The sequence below is a fragment of the Mytilus galloprovincialis genome, chromosome 7, assembly GCF_965363235.1.
Source record: "Mytilus galloprovincialis chromosome 7, xbMytGall1.hap1.1, whole genome shotgun sequence".
Taxonomy (NCBI): Eukaryota; Metazoa; Mollusca; class Bivalvia; order Mytilida; family Mytilidae; genus Mytilus; species Mytilus galloprovincialis.
Genome location: NC_134844.1, coordinates 41,713,867 through 41,738,555, shown reverse-complemented (window position 1 = coordinate 41,738,555; position 24,689 = coordinate 41,713,867). Strand labels below are relative to the sequence as shown.

Genomic DNA, 24,689 nt, shown 5'->3' with positions numbered 1-24,689 from the left:
GAAAAATGAGATTACCATTTGTTCTAGGGAAGTTATCAATTTGAAAATTCAAAATATTGATCCTTGGAGCATGATAAAGATTTTTATTGTTATTGGTTGTTTTTGTCCCTGTATTTTGGGAATATTAATTCTTGCCAGTAATCATTTGTAACATGTAATTGAAATAAAAACGAAACTCATATGGTAGCTTTTAAGCCGAAGACAACACAAAATTTTCTGATTTATGACTAGCAAGGACGTAGTTTGAAAAACTGGTTGATGTTTGTAATGACTTATATGGTTGATTTACCAAGTAATTATTTTGTATGATTTAATCAGGGCCTTATCTTCATCATGCTATTGTAATAAAGACTTTGTATTTTAGCTAAGAATTGAGAGAAAAAGCAGGCTGCCAGAAGAACCATCAGACGGGTTCAAACTGAAATTCAAGAGTTCAACATCTTGGATAGATGTAACCCGTCGTTTTAAAGGCAGCAGTGAGATGTCTGTAAGTATTATTTTTGGGACTAGTAGAAATGTAGAAATGAAAAAAATGTCAAATTTATTTATAACGTTCAAAAGAAATCTGCCTCAGTTTTTTGGGTCAGTATATCAAAGGAACTCCTTTGATACATTCAGAATATTTTAAAATTTATATCATATATATAATATATATTAAAGTAATACTTTATTTTAGGTCTTGCAAGATTTTATTGGCAGTTTAGAGGGGGCTACCCAAAAGTTTGAAATATTTGTAGCACACCGGTCTCCCCCGATTTCATCTAGCGAGCGGAGAGGAAAATTGGCAGACCTTGGAATTATCCATCCAACTGTCATAAGAATTCAATGGCTTAATGAGGTATTATATTTATTTTATGGGATGCAATATACCTTGAGGATGTTGAAAATTAAAATGTAAATTAATGTGTAAAGAAAACTATAAATCTGTTCCTTGGTAATTTTTGCAAAGCAGTAGGTCTATTTAATAACCAAAACCTGGTCGTACCAAAAAGGATGTTTAACTGAGTTCACAATTTGACATGTATCCTGTTCTAAATACACTTTATTATACCCCCACTTTAAAAAAACACTTGTATGATTTTTCACATGATAGCCAAGTTGAAAATTTTCGTCACACTTTTCTCAGGAACTACAATACAAGGATTTCTGAAATTTGGTTTCAGGATTTATATAAGTCAGCTATACCGTGTGATGTGTTTTCAGATTCATCACTCGACAACTTCCTGTTTACCGAACACTTGCATATTTTTACACTATTTATATTATCCACTTGCGGCGGGGGTATCATCAGTGAGCAGTAGCTCGCAGTTTCACTTTTTATTTCACTTTTAAAGGGACATACGCTACAAGACTTAAATAAAAATCAGACTTTAAAGCTGCATATAGGATAACCTAAAAAAATAGCTTTTTCAGTATTTGAAAAGTGCATTAAGTATCATTTTAGTAGTACAAAAAATGACTGAGCTACTGAAAAAAGTATTTTTGAGGCTTACGTGATCAAAATGTTGTATTAATACAAACCACTCTTTAGAAACTTTTAATTAACATGGTAATTGTCTTCTTTTTAAATGTTTTACTTTTTGTTTTAGGAAACCTGTTCAGCCCAAAATTATGCTGAAAAAGTGGAAAAAACAGAAAATATTCAAAAGGTATATGCACTTGAAGCTTTCTTTTAGTATTAAACTGGAATTACATTTAAATTGCCTAAGTTGAGCCAGGTATAATATTGAACTTCTGTTAACTAATTTTAACTCGAGTGAGCTTTACATCACTTGTGATCTGTCCTCGTTAATTTTTACAAAAATCTTCTTCTCTGAAACTACTGAGCCAAATTAAACCATACTTGACCCCAATCATCATTGGGGTTTCATGTTTAAAAAATGTGTCTGGTGACCTGCAAAACTAACCAAGATGGCCACCATGAAGAACTCGTCACGAGAGGGTTTTATAGGAAATAAAATGTTAACCCACCCGACCTATTATTTTCAAAAATCTGGATGAAAATCTACTAATTAATTTAAGTTGGCCTTATAAAATAAAATTTGTCATGGATATCTTAATTTTTTTTGTATGATAGTAAATTAGGATTTTTATTTTAAATGATACATGTGATCACGCCTTATGTCATTTAGTCTTGTTTAGCTTTTATTACAGATGAAATGTGTTCAGCACTTTAAAGTTGCAGTGCAGAGTAACTTCGACCAAGTCTTTCAACATAAAAAGATTTGACTACATGTATCATCACTAAACACAGTGATAACCATTGTCTTGGTTAGGGACAACATCAAAAGATCGATGTAGGATAAAAAACTGAAATCAAATAGTTGGGGGGGGGGGTTCAACATTGCTGCAATTTGTTTTAATATAAAATCGATTTTACACATCTCCCTATTGGTCAATCAATTTTTCCCAAATTAAGTTAAGAGGGGGGTGTGGACGTCAGTGAAAAAACTATGTGAATTAAGTTTTTTATTTTTCATTGAACTTTTAATGTCGTCCCTAAATAGTGCATCAGCTATTGAGATATTAAGTTACTTTGAATAGAATGACTCTTAGACCTTGCACAAATTGAATTTTTCAGGATAGCAGTGACACTGAGTTTATTGATCCTGAGATCGCAGAAAATGAAACTCTTCCATTAGACAGGTAAATTGTATATATTCAAACACATGATGTTGGTTTGTTATCTCTTTGACACATTCCCCATTTCCATTCTCAATTTTACATCTAATCAGTTGTTTAAATCATTATATAGAAATCCACCTCTGAACAAATGGATAGTTAAGATTTAGTGATAGAGAAACATAGAAAAGTAGCAATTTAATTGAAAAAATGTCACAACATCTGTACTGTTTACTGCTTCTCTCTCTAATGAACATAACATGTATGCCATCTAATGATGGTAATTGAAGTTTCATGCTACAAACGGAAACAGAATCAAGTTTATATTTACTTTTATTTTATAAGATTTTTACTATTTTAGGAATCAAATTATGCAGACATCTTACATATACATTAGAATAAGTCCAGTTGTGAAATTTATTTCAGGTCCAGTGTTGAAAGCAGATTAACAGATAAAGATGGTGTTATAAGTCTTTGGTATGAGAATAGTAATCTATTTTATCTTGTTGTAAATATAAGTTATTTTATTTTAATGTTAAGTTGGAAGCCAAATAGTTCTTGGCTATCACCATGAGAGAGAGAGAAAAACTATGAACTAATGATCAATCCTAGCCAATGGTTATAGGTGGCCATCGATATGTGGAGCCAACAATTTATGCTACACTAAGGGGCATTATGATTTTCAGATTGCTTCAATCAAAATTGGTTGCCACTTCCAGAGGATGTATCAATCAACTTCCAAATCAGAACAAAATCAACTGGTTTTTGCATTAATTGCATTTACATTGAGGTTCATCTAGTCTCACCACATGATTTATAGATATTTCCTTCATGAATTGACTGGTATTGTCATTGTAACTAGTTTTGTAGCTATATAAAAATACTGCTGCATATTTTTTAGTGACCTGCTTGATTATAGTGATGAAGGTACAGAGGAGACAACTTCACAAGAATCACAGAGCCTTCAATATGACAGGTGTGTATAAATTGTCTTTATTAAATGTTTGACATTTTCGTAAGAATGTTAGTATATACTGCCTGAATTTTTTTAAATACACTTCAGTTTTCAATTTATATAGACTTGTTTATATGATTTTTCGTTTCAGTTTGCATCATATTTTACCTCTTTAAGTGAAAGACTAAAACTTGCCTGTATTACTGATCTATTTTTACACCTAATAAGAATAAATTATTAACTAGGTTTGGTCTTATGACTTTATAACCGGATTACAAAATAATCTGTTCTAGCTTTCAGATTAAATACTTAAATTAACTGCATCACAATAATTTGATTCCCTGTTTATGCCAATTTTTTTTTGTATATTTTTAGTCCATGTACAAGTACCTTCAACATGTTAAATGATACAAGAGATTTACTTCTTAACTGGAAATTAAACACAATCAATTTAGACGAACACCAAAAGATTGTGGTGTCCTTGCACCCCAGATCCCTTTGGGAACATGCTTTGAGATGCTACAAAAGACAAAGCTTTAATATAAAGAATGTGCTAAAGGTAATTCATCACAATACAGAAATCATTTACTAACATTCAAATTTATGTATTTGCTCAGAGTTAATCACTTTGATAGATGAAAGAAAACTTTACCTAAGTAACTTGTCAAATTGGCAACCCACACATTATATTCTGGAAAACCAACTTTAAATCCGCAGTAAGCAATTATTAAGAAGTACTTCTTATGTTCAAGTTTAAGAATGATCCAAAGGTAAGCAGAGCATTTGTTTAATTTTATTTGCTGTAGAGTTGCAACCTTGAAATACAAGAGCACAAATACTCTGCTAAAATAAGTACATCAGTTAACAGTAAACAAAATTGTCTTATTTTTTGTCCTTCTTATTTATGGCATAAGATATGTCCAATTTGTTAGCAAATGTGTTGTCTCATTTTCAAACAAGTCACATGTATTATTTTCAGGTAGAATTTAGAAATGAATGTGGGGAAGACGAAGGAGGACTTCGAAGAGAATTTTTTGAAATTCTACTACGACAGATGTTTATTTCACCATATTTTGAAGGTATTTTGTTAATAGCATTTTAAGGCAGTTAGATTTGTGTTCCTCATTTAGAGAACAAATGAATGGAATGGAATGAAAATCAAACAAAGCATGAATGTTACTTATGAGATGAGGACAAAGTGTTGTTACTATGTCGCCATTCCAACATCCAAGATGGCCATGGAGGGGGGACTTTTTTTTTTTAACATAGAACCCTAATGGAAATGGAAATGCATACAAATTACTTCTTTTAAAGAACCAATGAATGGAATGAAACCAAACATAGCATAAATTCTGCTTATGATGTGCTGACCAAGTGTTAATAACTTGTTGCTGATGTATCATCCAAGATTGCTGGGACTTGGTTTAACATAGGACTCTATGGGAAATATACAAATGCCTTCTTCTAGAGAATTACTGAATTGAATGAAACCAAACATAGCATGAATGTTCATTTCATTATGAGGTGCTTGGCAAGTGTTGTTACTTTGTTGCCAAATTTTATCATTTTTAATATGATTTAAAAAACCCAAGTAAAGACAGGCGAGCAATACAGGCTAGTTTTTGAAATAAGAATTTAAAGAATGTTTTAAATAAGAGTTGTTATACGAAATAGATGAGGAAGAAACCTAACAACACTAAAGTCTAAACGCTTCTTAATCACTCATTCAACAGTCCAACTTGTAAACAAATGTTAAATGTTTATTAGCGGGGTTTAATTAGTTGTTAATATAAGAAACTACATTTTTGTTGTTGTAGATACTGGAAATGGTTTTGAAGTTGCACCAAACATGATCGGGTACATTGAGGGTCATTTCACAACAATTGGAAAGATGATTGCATCTATCCTTGTACAAGGTGGCGCTTTTCAACCATCGCTATCCCATGGCATGATTATGTATGGTATTAAAGGAATGGATGCAGCTACATTGGAGATGGTAGATGGAAAACACCGCAAATTGATTGAGAAGGTAAATGGTGACTGAAAATTTAGAAATTATTGCAAAATTTTAGCTCACCTAAGTGAGCATTTCTCATCATTTGGCGCTCAGCGGCAGCATAAACTTTTTACATCATCCTAGATGGCCGCTTGCAGGGGACTTAGTTTAACATAGGACCCTATGGGAAATGCATACAAATGACTTCTTTAAAAACCACTGTATGGAATGAAACCAAACATGGCATGAATGTTCCTGTTGAGGTGTTGACCAAGTGTTGTTCCTTTATAACGGATCCAACATCCGAGATGGCCACCAGAGGGGGGGCTTAATTTAACATAGGACCCTATGTGAAATTCATACAAATGACTTCTTTTAGAGAACCACTGAATGGAATAAAACTAAACATAGTATGAATAGATATAGGAAGATGTGGTGTGAGTACTTATCAGACAACTCTCCATCCAAATAACAATTTAAAAAAGTAAACCATTATTGGTTGATGTACTGCCTTCAATACTTAGCCTTAACTCAACCGAACAACAAGCTATATTAAATTGAAAATTACTAGTGAGGTGCTGACCAAGGGTTGTTACTTTGTAGCCGATCCATCATCCAAGATGGCCTCCATTGGGGGACTTGGTTTAACATAGGACCCTATTGGAAATACATACAAATGTTTTCTTTTAGAGAACCATGGAATGGAATGAAACCAAACATTGAATGAATGTTCCTAATGAGATGCTTTAATACCAAGTGTTGTTCCTTTGGCGCCAATCCAACGTCCAACATGGCCGCCACAGGGGGGCCTTAGTTTAACATATGGGAAATACCTACAAAAGTCTTCTAGAGAACCACTTAATTGAACGAAACCAAACATAGCATAAATGCTCCTTTCCTAATCATGTGCTGGCCAAGTGTTGTTAATTTGTAGCCTAATTTTATCTTTTTTTATATTATTTCCAAAACCCAAGTAGGGTCAGGTGAGCGGCTCTTTGGAGCCCCTAGTTTTATTTTTGCAACTAATGTGACTGCTTAAGCATAACAATTATAAAAACTTGCATTCTGATATCTGATACATACGTCATCTGCATGCAGCATTTAAAAAATCGCAATAAGAATTTCTAAATTTAAAGTACATAAGGTGGACAGTTCAAGTAATTAAAGATTTATTTTTTTTTCAATTTATAATCTATAATGTAATAATTCCAGTCTTGTTTACATTGGTCAGGAGTGCTTTTGTTCAAAATTTTATTTGTTGATTAAATAACTATTTCAACATAAAAACATAAAAATATCTCGTAACAGTCCAGTGATGTGTCTATTATAGATAGAAAAAGAGAAAGTGGAACTACTAAATTCGGACACCACTATTCTAGATATGCTGGAGGATGCTGGAATACATCTTATAGTTTCCAGTTCTTCCAGACCAACTATAGTCAAAGCATTGGTCGCGCATTATTCCAAATTTAATAGCAAAAAACTTATGCTAGATGCATTTTGGGAAGGAGCAGAACAGTTAGGACTGCAAACACTTCTCAAAGAACATACAGGTAATTAACTACACGTATAAATTTCTCCACACACTTCGTGTTGCAGGGGACATCAAAATATTTTATGTCTGTCGGGTCTTGTCAGTGCTATCATACGTAAAGTTCTTGCCAGATTTTCATAACACTTGTATCAAAGTTTTATATCAGCAATGTCTCTGACAAGTTTGAAAGTCAGTGCGGATGAACTAATTATGGAAAATTGCATTGTTAGGGCTCTCATGTATAAAACTCTTGACGGATTTTTATGATAACAGTGTGTTGAAAATTTTATTGTAATTCTTTTTTATTTCATTATGATTATAAATTTTTTTGAATAACTATGAAATTGTTTGTTTTAAGTCTTGACCTGTTTCAATGTGTGCTCAATAACATATTCTTCAGCTAAAGCGGCAAGGTTTCACATGATACAAATTGTTGAACATATTTATAAATTTTTCAGAACATATATTTATTTAATGCAGACATACTGTTATTTTTTTTTTGTCTTTGAAACTAAAAATGTGATTTTTTGCAGTTGAAGTTAAACAAGTTTTATGTAAATGTTGTGGGAAACAGAAAGTGACAACCGGAGATGAATTCATGGAAATGATGATAGTTACAAAGTATGGGGAAAGCAGATCCAACGAAAGGAGGCAGTCGGAGCAACTGGCACAAAACTTTGAAAGTTTTGTGTATGACTGTGAAGGTAAAATTATTACCAGTTTCTTTAAATAAATATCAAATATTTTTTTAAGATTCAGCAGTTCATTTTTAAACAGTTAACACTTGTTATCTATATTATATAACCAGACAATTGTATTTTTTATGGAGTGTTGCATCTTCACAGGTATTCTCTATTTAATTTTTGGGGAATGAAATACATCTATTCTTATGGATTTTTACCAAATTTACACAATTTTCAAATTTGTTAACATTATATGTATCCATAATAAAAAAAGATATGGAATCTACTTTTTTTAGACTGATTATTATGACTCAATTTTTCTATATCTTTCTTGACTGATAAATAGTCTTAGTTTATGTGCATATGTATATATGTTTATGGTTATTATGATTGATTGTATTGCATGTGAGACTTTCTTTTGCTTTGTATTTGTTTGGACATTTGATGTTCACAATTTTATTCTTTTACATTTACAGAAGGAAAATGTTGGCATTTGGGAAAGAAGATAACCTTAGAAGATCTAATGAAGTTTATTACAGGGTGCTCAACTGTTCCTCCAGGGGGTTTTGATTGTAAATTTACATTAAACTTCACAAAAGATACATGTTATCCATCTGTTTCAGCATGTACATTTGACCTAAAACTTCCACTTAATTTGACATCATTCCCAAAATTCAAGGAAGTTATGATGGAGTCCATCATCTCTGGCTCTGGCTTTGGAATGATTTGATTTGATTTGATAATTTGTAGAAAATTATCAGACCTGAGGTTATTAAAAATGTTATTGTTATCAATTACAAATTTAAAAGCAATTAAATGTAAAGTTTAATTCAGCATAGCATATCTTCATTTACATGTATGGGCCATTCCATTAAAATGTATGTGGAAGGGTAGGAAGGGACTATAAAAAATCCCTACAACCAAGAATTGTTTAAATTTGACATTGGTTTTTTTTCATGCCATCAAGCCTCCTTAAAGTTTTTAAAACATTTATTAAATTTATATAAACCATCATCGTTTTTTTTTACCAAATTTGGACATAAGCTTCAATTAAAAGAAAATGTCTAGAGGATTTTTTTAATTTTTTTTTAAGCCTGTGACTATAAACCGCATAAATAATAAAGAAAAAGAAAGACCCATGACCCCTATTCAATAATTAACTCAATTCCTTCCCTCCAACATGCATTTAAAATATGGAATAGCCCTAATTGAAAGTAATTAATTACATTGCCTTTTTCCCATGTAAATATGAAATACGAATCGCATTGCAATTACATTCAGATATTTTCGGGTAAATTTTTATAACATTTCGGGCTTTTCTGATTCACTCAAAATCCTAGTAAATTGTATTTGATACCTCATTTAGCATATGTAATTTTCATACTTATTTCATATTTTGTAAAACACTGAATTAATACACATATACATAAAAAGAAATGCATGTATGTGCATTTAACCTATGTGCTACATTGACAGTGGTTAACTTCAGCTTGTACATAAAACACTTCAAAAAAAAATTAATGAGAAATTGATATATATATATTGACATAAAAAATGAGACTTTTTAGAAAATCTCTAATTAAGTTGAACTTTGTTCAATTTTTAAAAAGATTTGATGTATGGGGTTTTGAAAAATAAATGTGTTGAATTTTAGAAAAAGATTTTTAAAAATAATTTTAAGATTTAATTTGTATCAATATACAAACAAGTTCATTTGCTATCTGTTAGACATATAAGGATTTAAATAATCTGGGTAAATACCTTTATGAGACAAAGATTTTTTTTAACTTGATTGTTCTTTATAAACTGTATAACTTCATAATACAATATGCCAAACTCCACCTACATGTTAGAAATTGTTTATGACATTAATGCTGTATATGTAAACTAAGGTATAATAGCTACTATATATGTATCTTTTATTAAATGCAATTTAATAATCAGCATAGAAAATATAATTAAGATTAATTAATGTATCAAAGATGGCTGAACTTTGAAAACTTCATTAAAACAAAACTTGTACAAATGTATTAAATAGAGCATGTATAAAAGTTTCAAACTAGTCTGTTGTCCTTTTTATGATATCTTATATGATATAGTTCTTATACGTCTTTAGACAAATGTAATTGAAATGTAATTAAAAGGTTAGTTCCAGGTCACAGTAGTATTAAAGTTGAATATCATGTGACTTCCATTACTACGTGATAAAAATGTTGGCATCCTAAATTCCAACACATGTTGAGAGTTTGATCTTCTGCTGCACAAAAGTCAATGTGATTGAAATCTACTCAACAACTTTCGTCTGTCAGTCCATTTGTCAAATATTTTTTCTCTATTATCCTTTGGAAAAAACTGAATTAAAACTTCATATTTGGTTACCAACTCAACTTAAATGTGCAAGTCTTTTTCAGATCTTGTCCAATACCTACTTCCTGTTTGTCACTGAACTTTAACAGCAATATCTCTAAGAAATAAGTTCTTTAATGGTGGTTCTTTCATTTTTTTCTTAAAAGGACCTATGCCTCTTGTAAATATTAAATTTAAGTGAAATGGCTTTTTGTACTTTAAATACCATTGAAGATGTACTTCATTTTGTATTTATAACATATGAGAGATATAAAGATTTAATGAGGCAAGTTTATTAAACTTTTTTAGCTCACCTGACCTGATAGGTCAAGTGAGCTTTTCTCCTCACTTGGCATCCGTCGTCTGTAAACTTTTACAAAAATCTTCTCCTCTGAAACTACTGGACAAATCTTAACCAAACTTGGCCACAATCATCCTTGGGGTATCTAGTTAAAAAAAATGTGTCCGATGACCTGGCCATCAAACCAAAAAATATGTTATGCATTATCACATATGAAAATATGAAAAAACAACTTCCTTTTCAATATTAAGGATGAACAGGAATGCGCCCACTTTCGTTTTACACAAAAACGTCTAAAATTTAACTAAAATACTAGAATTGTGAAGAATTTATTAATTTAGCAGGACTTTAAGGTGCCAGCACCTGATATATGTTCATTGTAAAGTAAACAATAGCCCATATTTATGTAGCAGAAGCAGTCTACTGTTCAATAAATAACTAAAAGTTTACATTTTATCAATTTTGTAAAACTGCTATATTTTGAGGCCAAAAAGGGCTCTTACTGGACCTACTCCTTTTGCGATGTTCAGAAAAATCCTATTGAAGTGGTATACAAAATTTCTAAATGTGAGTTTTAATTATTACAATTATAACCTTGTAATTTTCGCAAATAATAAACGAACATCCGAATAATTTCTGAATCCATCTGTGTTCATTATGCACATAAATCAAGGAGAGCAGCACAGGCTCCGAGTTTAGAACCTCAAGTTTAGTATACCAGTACACATTTCTAATAAAAAAGATTCACTTTTTTGGATAAGACAACGATTATCCTGATAAGAAAAAGAGGGAAAATTATTATTATAGTTTCTATGCAAGGAATCATCATGTAAAGGGGTGAGGTGGAGATTATTGATATAAATTGCACAAAGGCAATATTCTTGTTTTGATAAGTTGTATTTATAAGGGTTAGGGAGTTGAGAAGTACTAAATTGCATTGTTAAATGAAAATTGTATGCACATGTGTTTTCAAATAAATATGTATCTTTTAATAGATTGTTCAATTTGGAATAATGTGAATTTATATTAAAGAAACTATTACTAAGCTTTAATCTTTCTCTTGTGTTAACGTTGGTTTGATGTATTTCCAAATCCTCATTTTAAAATTCAAGAACAAGTATGTGTCTGCTAATGTTCATATTACATAGATGCCCTTCCTACACTGTAATTTTTGTTGAGCCTATGAGGGCGGCGTTAGCCAACTACTTAAAAGCTTAGAATTTTAGAAGATGGAAGACCTGAATGTTTCATACTTTGTTCATAGATGCCTCATGTTACGAAGTTTCGAGTAGTCGCATGTCCAATGTCCTTCACCTTATTTTCATGGTTCAGTGACACCTTAGAAAAAAAGTTGAGATTTTTTGTAATGTTAAATTCTCTCTTATTATACGAAATAAGATAACTTTATTTGGTATGAAGGTCTTCATGCCTGTGCAGACAGATTTTACTTCACCTCATTTCATGGATCAGTTATCATTAAGTTTTTGAGGTCATCCCTACCCTAGATACTATAAGCAATAAGTCTAGTATATTCAGTGTATGGAAGCACTGTAAGGTGTCATCTGACCTTGACCTTATTTTCATGGTTCAGTGATTATAGTTGTGTTTTGGTGGGTTTTTTTCTGGTCTTGTGTATGCAATAGGTCTACTTTATTTTGTGTATAAAATTGTAAGGTGTACATGTCTAGCTGGCAGGGTTTCCTCTGACCTTGACCTCATTTTCATGGTTCAGTGGTCAAAGTTAAGTTTTTGAGGTTTTTTTTCTAATACCATATGCAATAGGTCAATTTTATTTGGTGTATGGAATATTCTATGATCATATGTCAGTTGCACAGATTTTATTTGATCCTTACCTCATTTTCATGGTTCAGTGCTTTATATAGTGAAGTTTGTGTCTGCAAATGTTTTGGTCTGGTTTTTTAAAACTATAAGGAATAGCTATAGGTCCACTATATTTGTTGTATGGAAAAATTTAGCTGTACATGCCTGCCTGGCATGGTTTATCTGACCTTGACCTCATTTTCATGGTTCAAATAAAAAAAAGATGTGGTATGATTGCCAATGAGACTAACTATCCACAAAAGACCAAAATGACACCAACATTAACAATTATAGGTCACTGTACGGCCTTCAACAATGAGCAAAGCCCATACCGCATATAGTCAGCTGTTCAAAGGTCATTGTGGAGTTTTCTTGGTTTATGTGACAGTTGTAATAAAGCTTAATATTTAGGACTATCAACATGATATCAATGATTAGTAAAGAAGATGCACTCTGGTCTTATTCTATGTTCAGTGGACTGAAATTGAACTCCTATTTTGGTATTAAAATTGGTAAGATAATAGCTTAGAGAACATGTTTACTGACATTCAAGTAGATTGGCCTTTCAATGTGCTTGAAATATTTCCAACTTGATGTTCAGCAGGAAATCAATAATCATACTGTAACCTGTTCACCCTTCACTGTTAGCATTCTTAATTGTTATCCTGAAGTGAAACGACTCAACCAAAAACACAGTACAACCGGTTAAGGAATACAGCTCCTTGTTGAAAGGCTCCAATGAATCCACCCAAACCTTAGTGTTAGTTAATTCTAGCCATATTATAGTGGGCTAAGGGTGACTAACCCAGCAGACTACAAAATTTAAATATATGTATTCCAACTACTTGGACAAGTATAAACACTGAACTATTACTAACAAGACTGAATATTCTACTCAATATATGATACCAAAGTTGTCCTCATGCAGTAATGAAAATTCGAACAATCAATGCATGTATATATCCAGGTAAAACAAACACCAAACAAGTATTGAAGTTTCCATTTTTAAAATGTATGTAATTTTATATACCTTGAATATGTATTTCTCAGTTTTGACATTTGTACAGAAGTTTAAGTATACAAAAAAAATAACAGAGATATGTCTCACCTTTTTTGTAATTATAATTATGCAAATGTTAAAATCAAAATAGCAATACTAACATTTTACACAAGTTATGCAAATATTCAAAGTTAATGAAGCATGACAGAGTTACATGGCTAAATAGACTCCATGTAAATAAGATGTGCCAATGCTAATACAATTGCAGACCAAATACCATTGACTTAATATGAGTCGTTCACAAATCTAAATATAAAAATTTTAACATGTAAACTATTTAAAAATTTCAAAGTCAATGAAGCAGGAGAGGGGATTGGGGCTATATAATCTCCATGGAAAAAATACTTGCAAATTAAATATCATTGATTTAACATAAGCAGTTTATCTTAAACTGATCTAATCACAAACTAAAACATGTAAACTAAGATAAGTTTCAAAGTCATTAGACTGTGACTGAGAGGGGCAAGGCCAATTATTCTCCATGAATACAACTGAATACAAATTAACATTGGCCTACCAATAATGGTTCCCCTTGAACTGACCTATCACAAACTTAAGTACATAACATAAAAAAAAAAAGTCAATAGACCATGACTTTTGGGGCATTGCTAAGTTATCTCCATGGGAATGAGATATGCCATTACTTATACAACTGTATACCAAATATCATTGACCTACCACTTGTGGTTCCCTATAAACTGACCTAATCACAATCTAATAATACATGTTAAAGAAGCAAAAATTTAAGTCAATAGACCATGACCGAGGGGACAGGGCCAAATACTCTCTGGAAATGAGATGTGCCAATGCTTATACAACTGCATACCAAATATGATTGACCTTACACTTGTGAATCACCATAAACTAGACCTAATCACAAAGAAATGCCAGAAACAGCAATATCTTGCGTTTTGACTCGAGGCAAAACCCTTGCACCGCTCTAAACTAGTCCATGGAGTTCTAAATAGTTAACTGTTATCACCAAGATATGACTCGCTTTTTGGTAATTTGAAAAATGCAAATGTTGAAATTAAAATAGCAACACTTTAACATGTAAATTTTGCAAATATTCAAAGTCAATGCAATGGACCACAACTGATGGTACACTGTACATTGCTAAAAAATCTCCATGGAAATTAGATGTGCCAATCTATACTAAATACCATCGACATATCATAAGTGGTTCCCTATAAACATGTTTGAATCTTGCTTTATAATTTACAGTTAAATTTAAACTAACATTTCTATATACTTTTAAAGTTATTCAATTTCTATCAGATAATTTTCAGTTTAGTACACAGATTCCTTATCAGTTCAAAACACATAACTTATATCTACTTGGTTTGGATGCTTTATTTGTTTATGTGACTTACATCTTTAAAGAATACTGTCAAACATTTCCAGACACAGAATTCCCCCAAAAATTTCAAGACATTAAACAGGCAAATTTATGAAACAGTACCTATTTTAGTTACCAGTGTCAGAGAGTCTTTCTAAATGATATTGAATTCAAACATGGTTATACACCTTATGGTAATTATAATACCTATTTCCAAAATAAGTCTTTTTAATTCCTATTTAAATTTCTGTGCGTTTTAAAATACAAACAGTGGTTCATTAAGTATTAAACAGATTAAATAGAAGAAAACCCAAATTATGACAATGTCTCGTTTCTGTTTACTGTTATGTGCTCAGAACTGAGAAATTCAGATAAATACTAGAAATTTTTTTGATAGCTGCTGGTCAATACAAAAATAATTCCTATTGTGAAAGTTCAAATAAACAACATAATTATGCATGACCATATACAATTCAAAATGGCAAATCAAATACTGTACTTGTCATATAACATACACACAACAATATTAACAACAAAATTCATATATGTGCCTTACAATACAATATACATGATATACATAGATGTGTATTTAATATAAGGCACAATGCACTGATCAATTTGTATGAAGTAAATTCAAGCTCAAGAACAGTTAAATTCATGATGATATAGGTAAGACATACAGTGTGCAGAGATATGTGAAAATACTATTTCACACCATGCAGGTCACATGGACAAAAAGGTCAATACACTAAGATATGAGCCCAATCTCTGTCATATACTCCAAACATGCTGTATATGCATCATCTGAATTTGGAGAAGCAGCTATTCTGGTGTTAACAACCTCAATCTGTGCTGCATTTAACAATTCCTGTTGAGGATTTGAATCTTCCTGTTGGAGAAAGTCTACTGGATTCAATCCATACCTTCTCAACCTGTTTTCTAGTTTGGAAGGAATATCTTCCCCATATAAATTGGCAATAGGAGTTGCTTCCGAATTTACATTTTGCAAAATTCCACTTAACCATATCTGCTTTGGAGTTCTGTTTTTTTCAGTTGACAGTTTATGGCTATTCCATCCTTTCCTGAAAACTTCCAAAGCTTCATTAATCACTGGCACATAAACAGTTTGTAATGCCAAAATGTGAAATTTATTGTCAATATCAAGCAATCCTCTATCTTCCATCCGATAAAACAGATCATAATATTTGTGTATGACCTCCTTAAAAATATCCCTCCAAAGCCTTTCAATTCTTTGATTATGAACAGATCTGCCAGTTATATGACTGCGTCTATCCTGTCCATTTATCAAGTTCATGAATAGGGCGATCATAACATTTTCGCCACCATGATCAGATCTAACCCTAGATGGAACTCCAAACTGTATACAAGCACCAACGAAGTGGCTTAATACTGTTGTTGCCTTGTTGTTAGTATCTGCTTTCACAAATGTTATCAGCCTACTATAACCATCTATTCCTCCATGTGTAGATATTCCCCACCTAAGGACATAGAATAAAAAGATTAAAGACTAAGGCCATGTTCACATTGACATGAACTTGGTGATGGGTAGTGAAACTCGTACGTAAACACAATTTTGTTCCCATTGATGAAACTCAATGTTTACATGTAGCTTAAATCATGTTTTGTCTGTACATGCAGTTCACAAAATTAAGCATTCAGAACATTAGTTTTACCATGTACATATTAAATAACGATTTTTGATAGAATTGATATTTACAACAACTATTATTTAGTTCTTTACAGAAATATTTGTCTAAACTTGATATACATATTCATTTGTTAAATAAGCAACTTTACATAGCTTTATTTACACATTGTAACACTGTATAATGACTCAAAGCATCATCATTTTATTTGAAAAAAGGCACTCTATACAATGTTTATCAATTTTCAAATCAATATCTCCATGCATCAGCATAACAGAACAAGAGGCTCTCAAGAGCCTGAATCGCTCACCTTAATTTTTTTGGTTAAATCTCTCATCAATGATTATTTTGGCTTTTCAATTTATTTAAATCTTCTTTGAATCGTCCTATTTTCTTCAAAAGTAAAAAAAAAAATCATTTTCTCCTATGTTCTATTTTAGCCATAGGAGCTATCTTTCTTGACATACAAGGAAATAAAATAAAAAAATTACACTAGATACTCTGAAACTCATTTAGCCTAAGGGACGACATCAAAAGATCAATGTAAGATAAAAAACTTAATTCAAATAGTTTGGGGGTGGGGGGTTGAACTGCTGCAAGATTTGGTTATCCGACATTGATTTTTACATCTATCTATATGGGTCAATCAATTTTTCCCAAATTAAGTTAAGAGGGGGGTGAGGGGGTCAGTGAAAAAACTATGTGAATTAAGTTTGTTATCCTTCATTGAACTTTTGATGTCGTCCCTAAGTTTGGCTGAAATTGATACAGCAGTTTCAAAGGAGAAGATTTTTTAAAGTAAGGGACGACATCAAAAGTTCAATGTAGGATAAAAAACTTAATTCACATAGTTTTTTCGCTGACTCCCCTACCCCCCTTCTTAACTTAATTTGGGAAAAATTGATTTACCTATATGGATATATGTAAAATCGATTTTAGATTAACAAAACTTGCAGCAATGTTGACCCCCCCCCCAAACTATTCGATTTAAGTTTTTTATCCTACATCGATCTTTTGATGTCGTCCCAAAGTCAACATGATGAACAAATTGTGAAAAAAGTCTTTAAAGGGCAATAACTCCTTGAGGGGTCAATTGACAATTTTGGTCAAATTGACTTATTTGTAGATCTTACTTTGCTTAATATTTTTGCTATTAACAGTTTATCTGTATCTATAATAATATTCAAGATAATAACCAAAAAACTGCAAAATTTCTTTAAAATCATCAATTCAGGGGCATTATACCTGAAAAACCAGTTACCCAATCCCGCTGAAAATTTCAGGACAGGTAGACCTTGACCTAATAAATACTTCTTGTCTTATTTGCTCTAAATGCTGGAGTTTTTGGGATATAAGCCAAAAACTGCATTTTACCCTGTATTCTATTTTTAGCCATGACGGCCATGTTTTTTGACGAATTAGAAAATAAAACACAAGCTTTATTTTATACACCCTACTGATCATTCAGTTGAAGTTTGGTTGAATTTGGTTGAGTAGTTTACGAGGAGAAGATTTTTTAAAGTTAGCATATATGATGAACAAATTGTGAAAATTTGTCATTAAAGGACAATAACCCCTTTAAATAAGGATCCAATTGACAATTTTTGTCATATTAACTTATTTGTAGATCTTACTTTGCTGATCATTTTTGCTGTTTACAGTTTATCTTTATCTATAATAATATTCAAGATAATGACCAAAAACTGCAAAACTTTCTTAAAATTACCAAATAAGTGGCAGCAACCCAACAATGGGTTGTTTTATTCATCTGCAGAATGTCAGGGCTGATAGATCTTAACCTAATGAACATTTTCACCCCATGTCAGATTTGCTCTAAATGCTTTCGTTTTTGAGATATAAGCCAAAAACTGCATTTTACCACCATGTTCTATTTTAAGCCATGGCGGCCATGTTTTTTGGCGGATCAAAAAATCGAAGCACAAACTTTGTGCAGGATAATCTAAGGAACAATCATGCTAATTTTCATCCAAATCCATTCAATAGTTTCAGAGGAGAAGATGTTTGAAAAATTGTTAACGAGGACAGTGTATTAATGAGTCTTTTTCTTTGAAAGATGGAAGGATAAAACGCCAACTAAAATTAAGAAGAATATTTAGATTTCCATATCATACCTTATCAATTTCATATGACCATCAACATGCCACAAAGAATTGCTCATTGCAACAGAATACTTTCGTCTCTTAATTGTCTTTGACAATCTATGTGCAACTGGAAATGGGGATGTTCTTCTCATGCTCTCCCGGATTCGTTTTCTTTGCATGGTTATACCTTGAGTTTGAAGATACCCATCCATCATCTAAAAATATGTTTAACTCTAGATATAATTCATAAATGGATAAATAAAAAATAGAAATTATCAATCAAATGAAAATAATTTTTCAAAAGTTTGTTCATGATACTGAATTTTGGAAATTTATAAACAAGCTCATGTCTAAATTTCCTAAAACTCCGGGAGAGTTTGACAGAGTAAATGTTATATTTCACATGGCCAGAAAAGAGGGAGGTTTGGCATGCCACAAAACCAGGTTCAACACACCATTTTTTTCCTTAAAAAATGTCCTGTACCAAGTCAGGAATACAGCCATTGTTATATTATAGTTCATTTCTGTGAGTGTTACATTTTAACATTGTGTTTCCGTTTTGTTCTTGGTTTTCTCTTATTTTCGAGTGTGAATTCACATTGCTTTAAGACGTGTCACGGTACTTATCTATTCCAAATTCATGTATTTGGTTTTGATGTTATATTTGTTATTCTCATAAGATTTTGTCTAATGCTTAGTCCGTTTCTGTGCATGTTACATTTTAATGTTGTGTCGTCCTTCTCCTCTTATATTTAATGCGTTTCCCTCAGTTTTAGTTTGTTACCCCGATTTTGTTTTATGTCCATGGATTTATGAGTTTTGGAAAGCGGTATACTATTGTTGCCTTTTAAGGAATAACAGTACTGTAGTTGAAGAGTTGGCACCGTCAATTGTAGGTTCGACAGTCGCAAATGCAGTTTTACTGGCGACACGTAGCGGAGACAGTAAAACAGAGATGTGTGACCGTCAAATCAGAATTGAGGGTGCAAACTCTTCAACTACAGTACTGTTCTTCAGATTCTAACACATTTAAAAAAGAAATAATACAATAACACTTGGAAAAATGTCTGAATTTGACAAATAAAAAAGACGTCATACAAATAAAAACTTGACAATCTTGAGGTTAAAACGTTACCTATACGCTTCAAATTTAGATAAATCACTTTAAAACGGTGAATTTGAGGTAGGTGTCGTTTTATTTTGGATTATATAATAGTAATCGAACATTTGTTAATTCAATCATTTCAAAATGGTTGTCCCTCCTTAGTTACACCTGGTCAACTGTGGATTTGACGGCAACTTTTAGTCAAGGAAAAACAATTGTTACATTCAAATTGCAGTAGAATTATTTATCGATGTCCAAATAAACTTTAACCCAAGAGTGAACCTAAATGTTGATGACGCTTATGATTGAATGAGGGATCTGTCCGACTCTTTCTCAGCATAAATTTTGCAGACTCATCCATAACAGTATATCTAACCCTAAAAGACTAACTTTAGAACCCGAGGTTTCAAATTTACATAGGACGAATGTTGTCTTAAGAAGCAATATACATGCACATACCACTGAACCAGCATTTGGATATTGATCTTGGAGCTCATGAATCTTTTCATCCAAAGCTGTATCATCAAGATTGCTGTAACGTGTTCTCTGCTTGAGACCTGCATCATACAGACTTTTATATATCAACTGTACCGAACACTGAAATTGCTCTGCCATTTGGGATGCTGTGAAATTTAAATTGTGCAGCATTTGCAATTGGTTCAGTGGAATAACTACTTTCGGCCTTCCAGGACCATCTACAAAAAAATAAAATGATCTTTAAAATATATATCTATATTTGAATGTTCACTGTGCACTGGTGAATCATATGCCCGCATTGAGAGGGCTTTACATGCACATGAGCAACAAATGTGGAGAGGAAATCAAACAGCTAAAGAGGGGATCTCATTGGTGGGTTCCGATCCCAGATACCACTTACTGTTTTTTACAGATTCCCACATTTCTCATTTTTTTTGCCATTTGCTGTGTCCCACAAGACCTCATTTCCCGTTTTCACGCCACAATAATTTGACTTTCACATGTCATGTTTACAAAAAATCGGCAATACCGTGTCACGCTTAGACTTCAATGAGACCCCTAAAAAGCTCTGAGGGGAAAGACAGCCATTGTTTGTATTATTATTTATTTATTTTTGTTTATTTTTGTTTATGGGGGGGGGGAATCTTTTGACAGTCTACATACAATGTACAAAGAATGAACAAAAGAACCAGTGGCGGATCCAGAATTTTTCATAAATGGGGGCCCACTGACTGCCTAAGAGGGGCCCGCTCCAGTCACACTTCAGTGATTCCCTATATAACCAACCAAATATTTTCCACTAAATCCGCCTCTGAGAACAGCTAGACCATGAACAAAGGTTGACAATATTGGAATCAATGGTTGTTTAATGTAAAATTTTCATTTCTTTTGTTAAGATTTCATCATGGAGTCAATTTGGACAAATAAAAGAGCTCTGCACCTTCTCAATCAAAACATGATTAAAGATGCAAGTTAATAACTTAATGATTTAAAATTCAACTGAATTCTACAATATGTTTTGAAATTTTAATTGTGTACCACTGAACTAAGCCTCAATAATTATTGTTACATTCGTAATTAGTCGGTTCCTATAATATTTTTATTATTGTTACATTTCCATGTAACCGTAGCCAGTGCCTTGTAAATATGCAGACATTCCATGCGGAAAATGTTGTTTTCGGCATTATACATTATAATAAAAATCATCTACATTTATGAATAACAATTAATATATATATCTTTATTTTTGTTCCTTATAAAAATATTATTTTATTGGGGCCGGATCGACGTTGGGCCAGATCGACGTGGGCCAGATCGACGTGAGGCCGGATCGACCTGAAAGCTTTGAATCATCTACAGCAAACATAATTATGTGCATATCATGTTCCCAACCCAGGACAAAGGACGTGTTCCAACCACATGTCCCCATTCAAATGCATTGATCGTCCAAAAGAAAAGGGGGGGGGGTCTCAATCCAGGACAAAGGCGGTCTCACTAATTAGCGACAACAAGAATTTTAGCGACAACAAGCGTCAACAAGCGTCAACAAGCGACAACAAGAATTATTTTAGCGACAACAAGCGACAAGAAACTATTTAGCGACAAGAAAACATATTTTTTTTAATTAAAATTAATTATTGCAATAAATATTAAAAGAATATGCAAAAGAAAATAATTTTAGCGACATAATATTTTATCATCTATTATGTATAATTAACAGCCAGTATTACGTTTAATTATTGTGTTATGAGATTACTTTTCCTTGTGTTTTAGAACATATTATTTATCTTATAATTTGTTTTTTTAAAACTCTTTTCGTGCAATATATATTAAGCTCGCAAAATGAATTATTTGTGCATCATTGTCCTGAAAATATTGACACAAATTGTGAAATACAAAGAACTGAAATCAAACAAGAGGAAAAGAAAACTGAAATGTGAATGTTTTCATCTTTTTATTTGCTTATTGCCTCATTAAACGATATTTATCATGTTTATGCAATTTGATTGAAGATGAAAGGAAATTAAATCATTAATGACAATCTTGAGTTTTCAACAGGTGTTCACTTAGTATTTACAATGATTGTATATTCTGGCGCGTGTAATTGTAGTCTGACGCGTGTACAAAGTTGAAGGTGTTAATTGGATGTTATTGTAGCAATAAAACAGGAGACACACGTCTCGTTAATCTCATTTGATGTTCCACATTGTGTGTACTGTTATTATACCTTAGGGTGAAGCCACATAAAATAAAGTTGCAAGAAAGTCTTGTCAATAGCGCGCTTTATGGAAATGGAGACTTTGAGCTAAGCTCCTCAGTAAGCCATTTTCAATGCACAAAAGCTCTATGGCAGATTAAATCGGAGAAAGAAAAGGCTTTTGCATTGCAAATATTCTTGACTCATGAAAACAGATACATACATTATCTTATACATATTCTTCATATTTAAAAATTAAAAAAAGAAGCTCAATCTCTTTCTTCTTCACAAATGTTTAATTTCTTCATCTACCAATATACTTATATAAACTTCACAATCTCTTTCTTCCTCACAAATGTTACCTTTCTTCGTCTATCTAGACTATATATAATAAAACATTTTAATTAGACATATCGGCTCGTATATTTAAAAAAAAAACCCCATTAAATACAAATTTCTTTATATCTAATAAAAAAAAAGGTTTTCTTGTCGCTAAATATTCTTCTTGTCGCTTCTTGTCGCTAAAATAATTCTTGTTGTCGCTTCTTGTCGCTTGTTGACGCTTGTTGTCGCTTCTTGACGCTTGTTGTCGCTAATTAGTGAGACCCGACAAAGGAGGGGTTCCAACCACACGTCCCCATTCAAATGCATTGATCGTTTAAAAATAAAGGGGGGTTCCACTGATAATTCAGTTAAATTACCTGCATGTCTATGGCGACTAGCTGAGTAAGCTTTAGTGTTCGATGGTGCACGGTCTCTTTGTATTTTCATCTCAATTTGGTCCACCAAAGCCATGACTGTGGCACCTATATTCCTCTTGCTGTCGTCGGGTAAACCTAACACGTCCAGGGACCTCTGAGCTTGACGTAAATCAACAAGTATGGAGTTACAATCCACATCATCATTTGTAAAACAGCGGTGACCAGCGATAATACTCTGTCTGATTTTCTCTAATATGTCTCCTTGGGCATTGTTGTTTTCCATCATTGGCACCAAGCATCACGATATTATTAGAAAATGGCGGGAATAACAAACATGTACTGCGCATGTGTTGAGGGAGTCATTATTTTTCAAAATCTATCTATTCGATTTTCTGATATCAAGAAATGTACAACATTATTTGATATCAAAAAATGATTTTTTGATATCAAGAATTCGAATTTTTGATATCAAAAAATGAATATTTGATATCAGAAAATGTATTATTTGATATCAGAAAATCGTAAGCATTTTTTGATATCAGAAAATCGATTATTTGATATCAAAAAATGCATTTCTTGATATCAATAAATGATTTTCTGATATCAGAAAATAGAATTTTTGATATCAAAAAATGTAAATGATTTTCTGATATCAAAAATTCGTATTTCTGATATCAAAAAATGGAATTCTTGATATCAATAAATACATTTCTTGATATCAAAAAATCCATTTTCTGATATCAGAAAATATTTTTTGATATCAAAAATTAATTATTGATATCAAGAATTATAATTTTTGATATCAGAAAATAGTGAATAAATAGTAAAACGGCGCCTCATACTTAACAACTGATTAGCGACATTGTGGATGTAAAACAATGTGTGTATGATGGACTATCTTTTTATTCATAAGTTTTGTTAATCATTGTCCGTTCGTCACTTTTGGAGGTTTGAGGGGAAATCTAGAAAAAAAATATTTGTTGAACATTAATAACAATATTATTCAATGAGATACAGAAACAGAACAAAAAAAAAAAAACATTTCACAGTCATTGTTGTTTTTATTGTCATGTTTAAAACTAGCAGAAGAAACTTTCTTCGTCCTTATGAAACAAATTACTAGTAACGCATTTAAACCCGGTGCCCTCTAGGCTCTTACAAACACAATATGAATGGCTGTGGCCTTAAGCTTTACAGGATATGTTTTACTTAAAATTTTCTAGTATTATATTTTAGGTTCAGTGGAAATATGTGTCTCACCCGCGATTGCTGCTGTCAGTGTAAATGTTTAATTTTGTCCATTTATCAGTAAAATACATTTTTTTTTAAATCGAGCTTTTTCTTCAAATGCTAATTCTTCAAGAACTTTTAATTCCAAGTTACTATTTAAAATAAGATCGTGAGAATAATATGTTCGTTTTATCTATTTTATGGTCTATAAAGATGAATTGAAACGGAAAAGAGAAGATTAAAAAAAAAGCTGATAGGATGGTTTGCAAATTGAATTGGTCTTACACGGAAAATACTGTGTACCCAGGGTATACGACCCGATTGGAGGAAACAGTATACAAATGACAATTTGATTCAAATATGTTCAATTAATGCATGTTATAGTCTGTTTATTTGAATTATATATGTTGTTGCTGTTTTTTTCATAAGTTATAGCAAGAAGTCTTCTGATTTTTATACTTGACTAATCATGTATACTTATTTAAAGAACTATCCTCAATTTAAAGGTACCTGTATTGCTTTTGTCAAGCTTTTTCGCTCCTTTTATCTGGGA

The 24,689-nt window shown here is 32.0% G+C and overlaps 2 protein-coding genes across 3 annotated transcripts in view; one reads left to right on the top strand and one right to left on the bottom strand.

Annotated features, from left to right (window-relative positions):
• The window catches only part of LOC143083024 (uncharacterized), a 29,848-nt gene extending 20,237 nt beyond the window's left edge, over positions 1-9,611 (top strand). For both annotated transcript variants that reach the window (XM_076259139.1, XM_076259137.1), the window contains 12 exons: positions 365-487; positions 677-838; positions 1,590-1,649; positions 2,582-2,646; positions 3,049-3,099; positions 3,524-3,598; positions 3,953-4,136; positions 4,557-4,656; positions 5,395-5,606; positions 6,904-7,126; positions 7,641-7,811; positions 8,267-9,611. In XM_076259139.1, coding sequence (XP_076115254.1) covers positions 365-487; positions 677-838; positions 1,590-1,649; positions 2,582-2,646; positions 3,049-3,099; positions 3,524-3,598; positions 3,953-4,136; positions 4,557-4,656; positions 5,395-5,606; positions 6,904-7,126; positions 7,641-7,811; positions 8,267-8,520 — 1,680 coding nt within the window. In that variant the 3' untranslated portion in view covers positions 8,521-9,611. The remainder of the gene's footprint in view (positions 1-364; positions 488-676; positions 839-1,589; positions 1,650-2,581; positions 2,647-3,048; positions 3,100-3,523; positions 3,599-3,952; positions 4,137-4,556; positions 4,657-5,394; positions 5,607-6,903; positions 7,127-7,640; positions 7,812-8,266) is intronic.
• A 3,623-nt stretch (positions 9,612-13,234) lies between these two features.
• On the bottom strand, positions 13,235-23,430 carry LOC143083023 (uncharacterized). The gene is made up of 4 exons (XM_076259136.1): positions 22,907-23,430; positions 19,991-20,226; positions 18,457-18,641; positions 13,235-16,156 (listed from the first exon to the last, which is right to left on the bottom strand). The coding sequence occupies exons 1-4, from the start codon at positions 23,190-23,192 to the stop codon at positions 15,406-15,408; spliced, it is 1,458 nt and encodes a 485-aa protein (XP_076115251.1). The 5' UTR covers positions 23,193-23,430; the 3' UTR covers positions 13,235-15,405.
• Positions 23,431-24,689: the final 1,259 nt, after the last annotated feature.

Excerpts from the sequence above, each read along its gene's own strand:
- LOC143083023 (XM_076259136.1), bottom strand. The coding sequence starts at position 23,192 with ATGATGGAAAACAACAATGCCCAAGGAGACATATTAGAGAAAATCAGA. Across the intron at positions 20,227-22,906 it reads TAGTCGCCATAGACATGCAG|ATGGTCCTGGAAGGCCGAAA; the intron begins GTAATTTAACTG and ends ATTTTTTTGTAG. Across the intron at positions 18,642-19,990 it reads ATCCAAATGCTGGTTCAGTG|ATGATGGATGGGTATCTTCA; the intron begins GTATGTGCATGT and ends ACATATTTTTAG.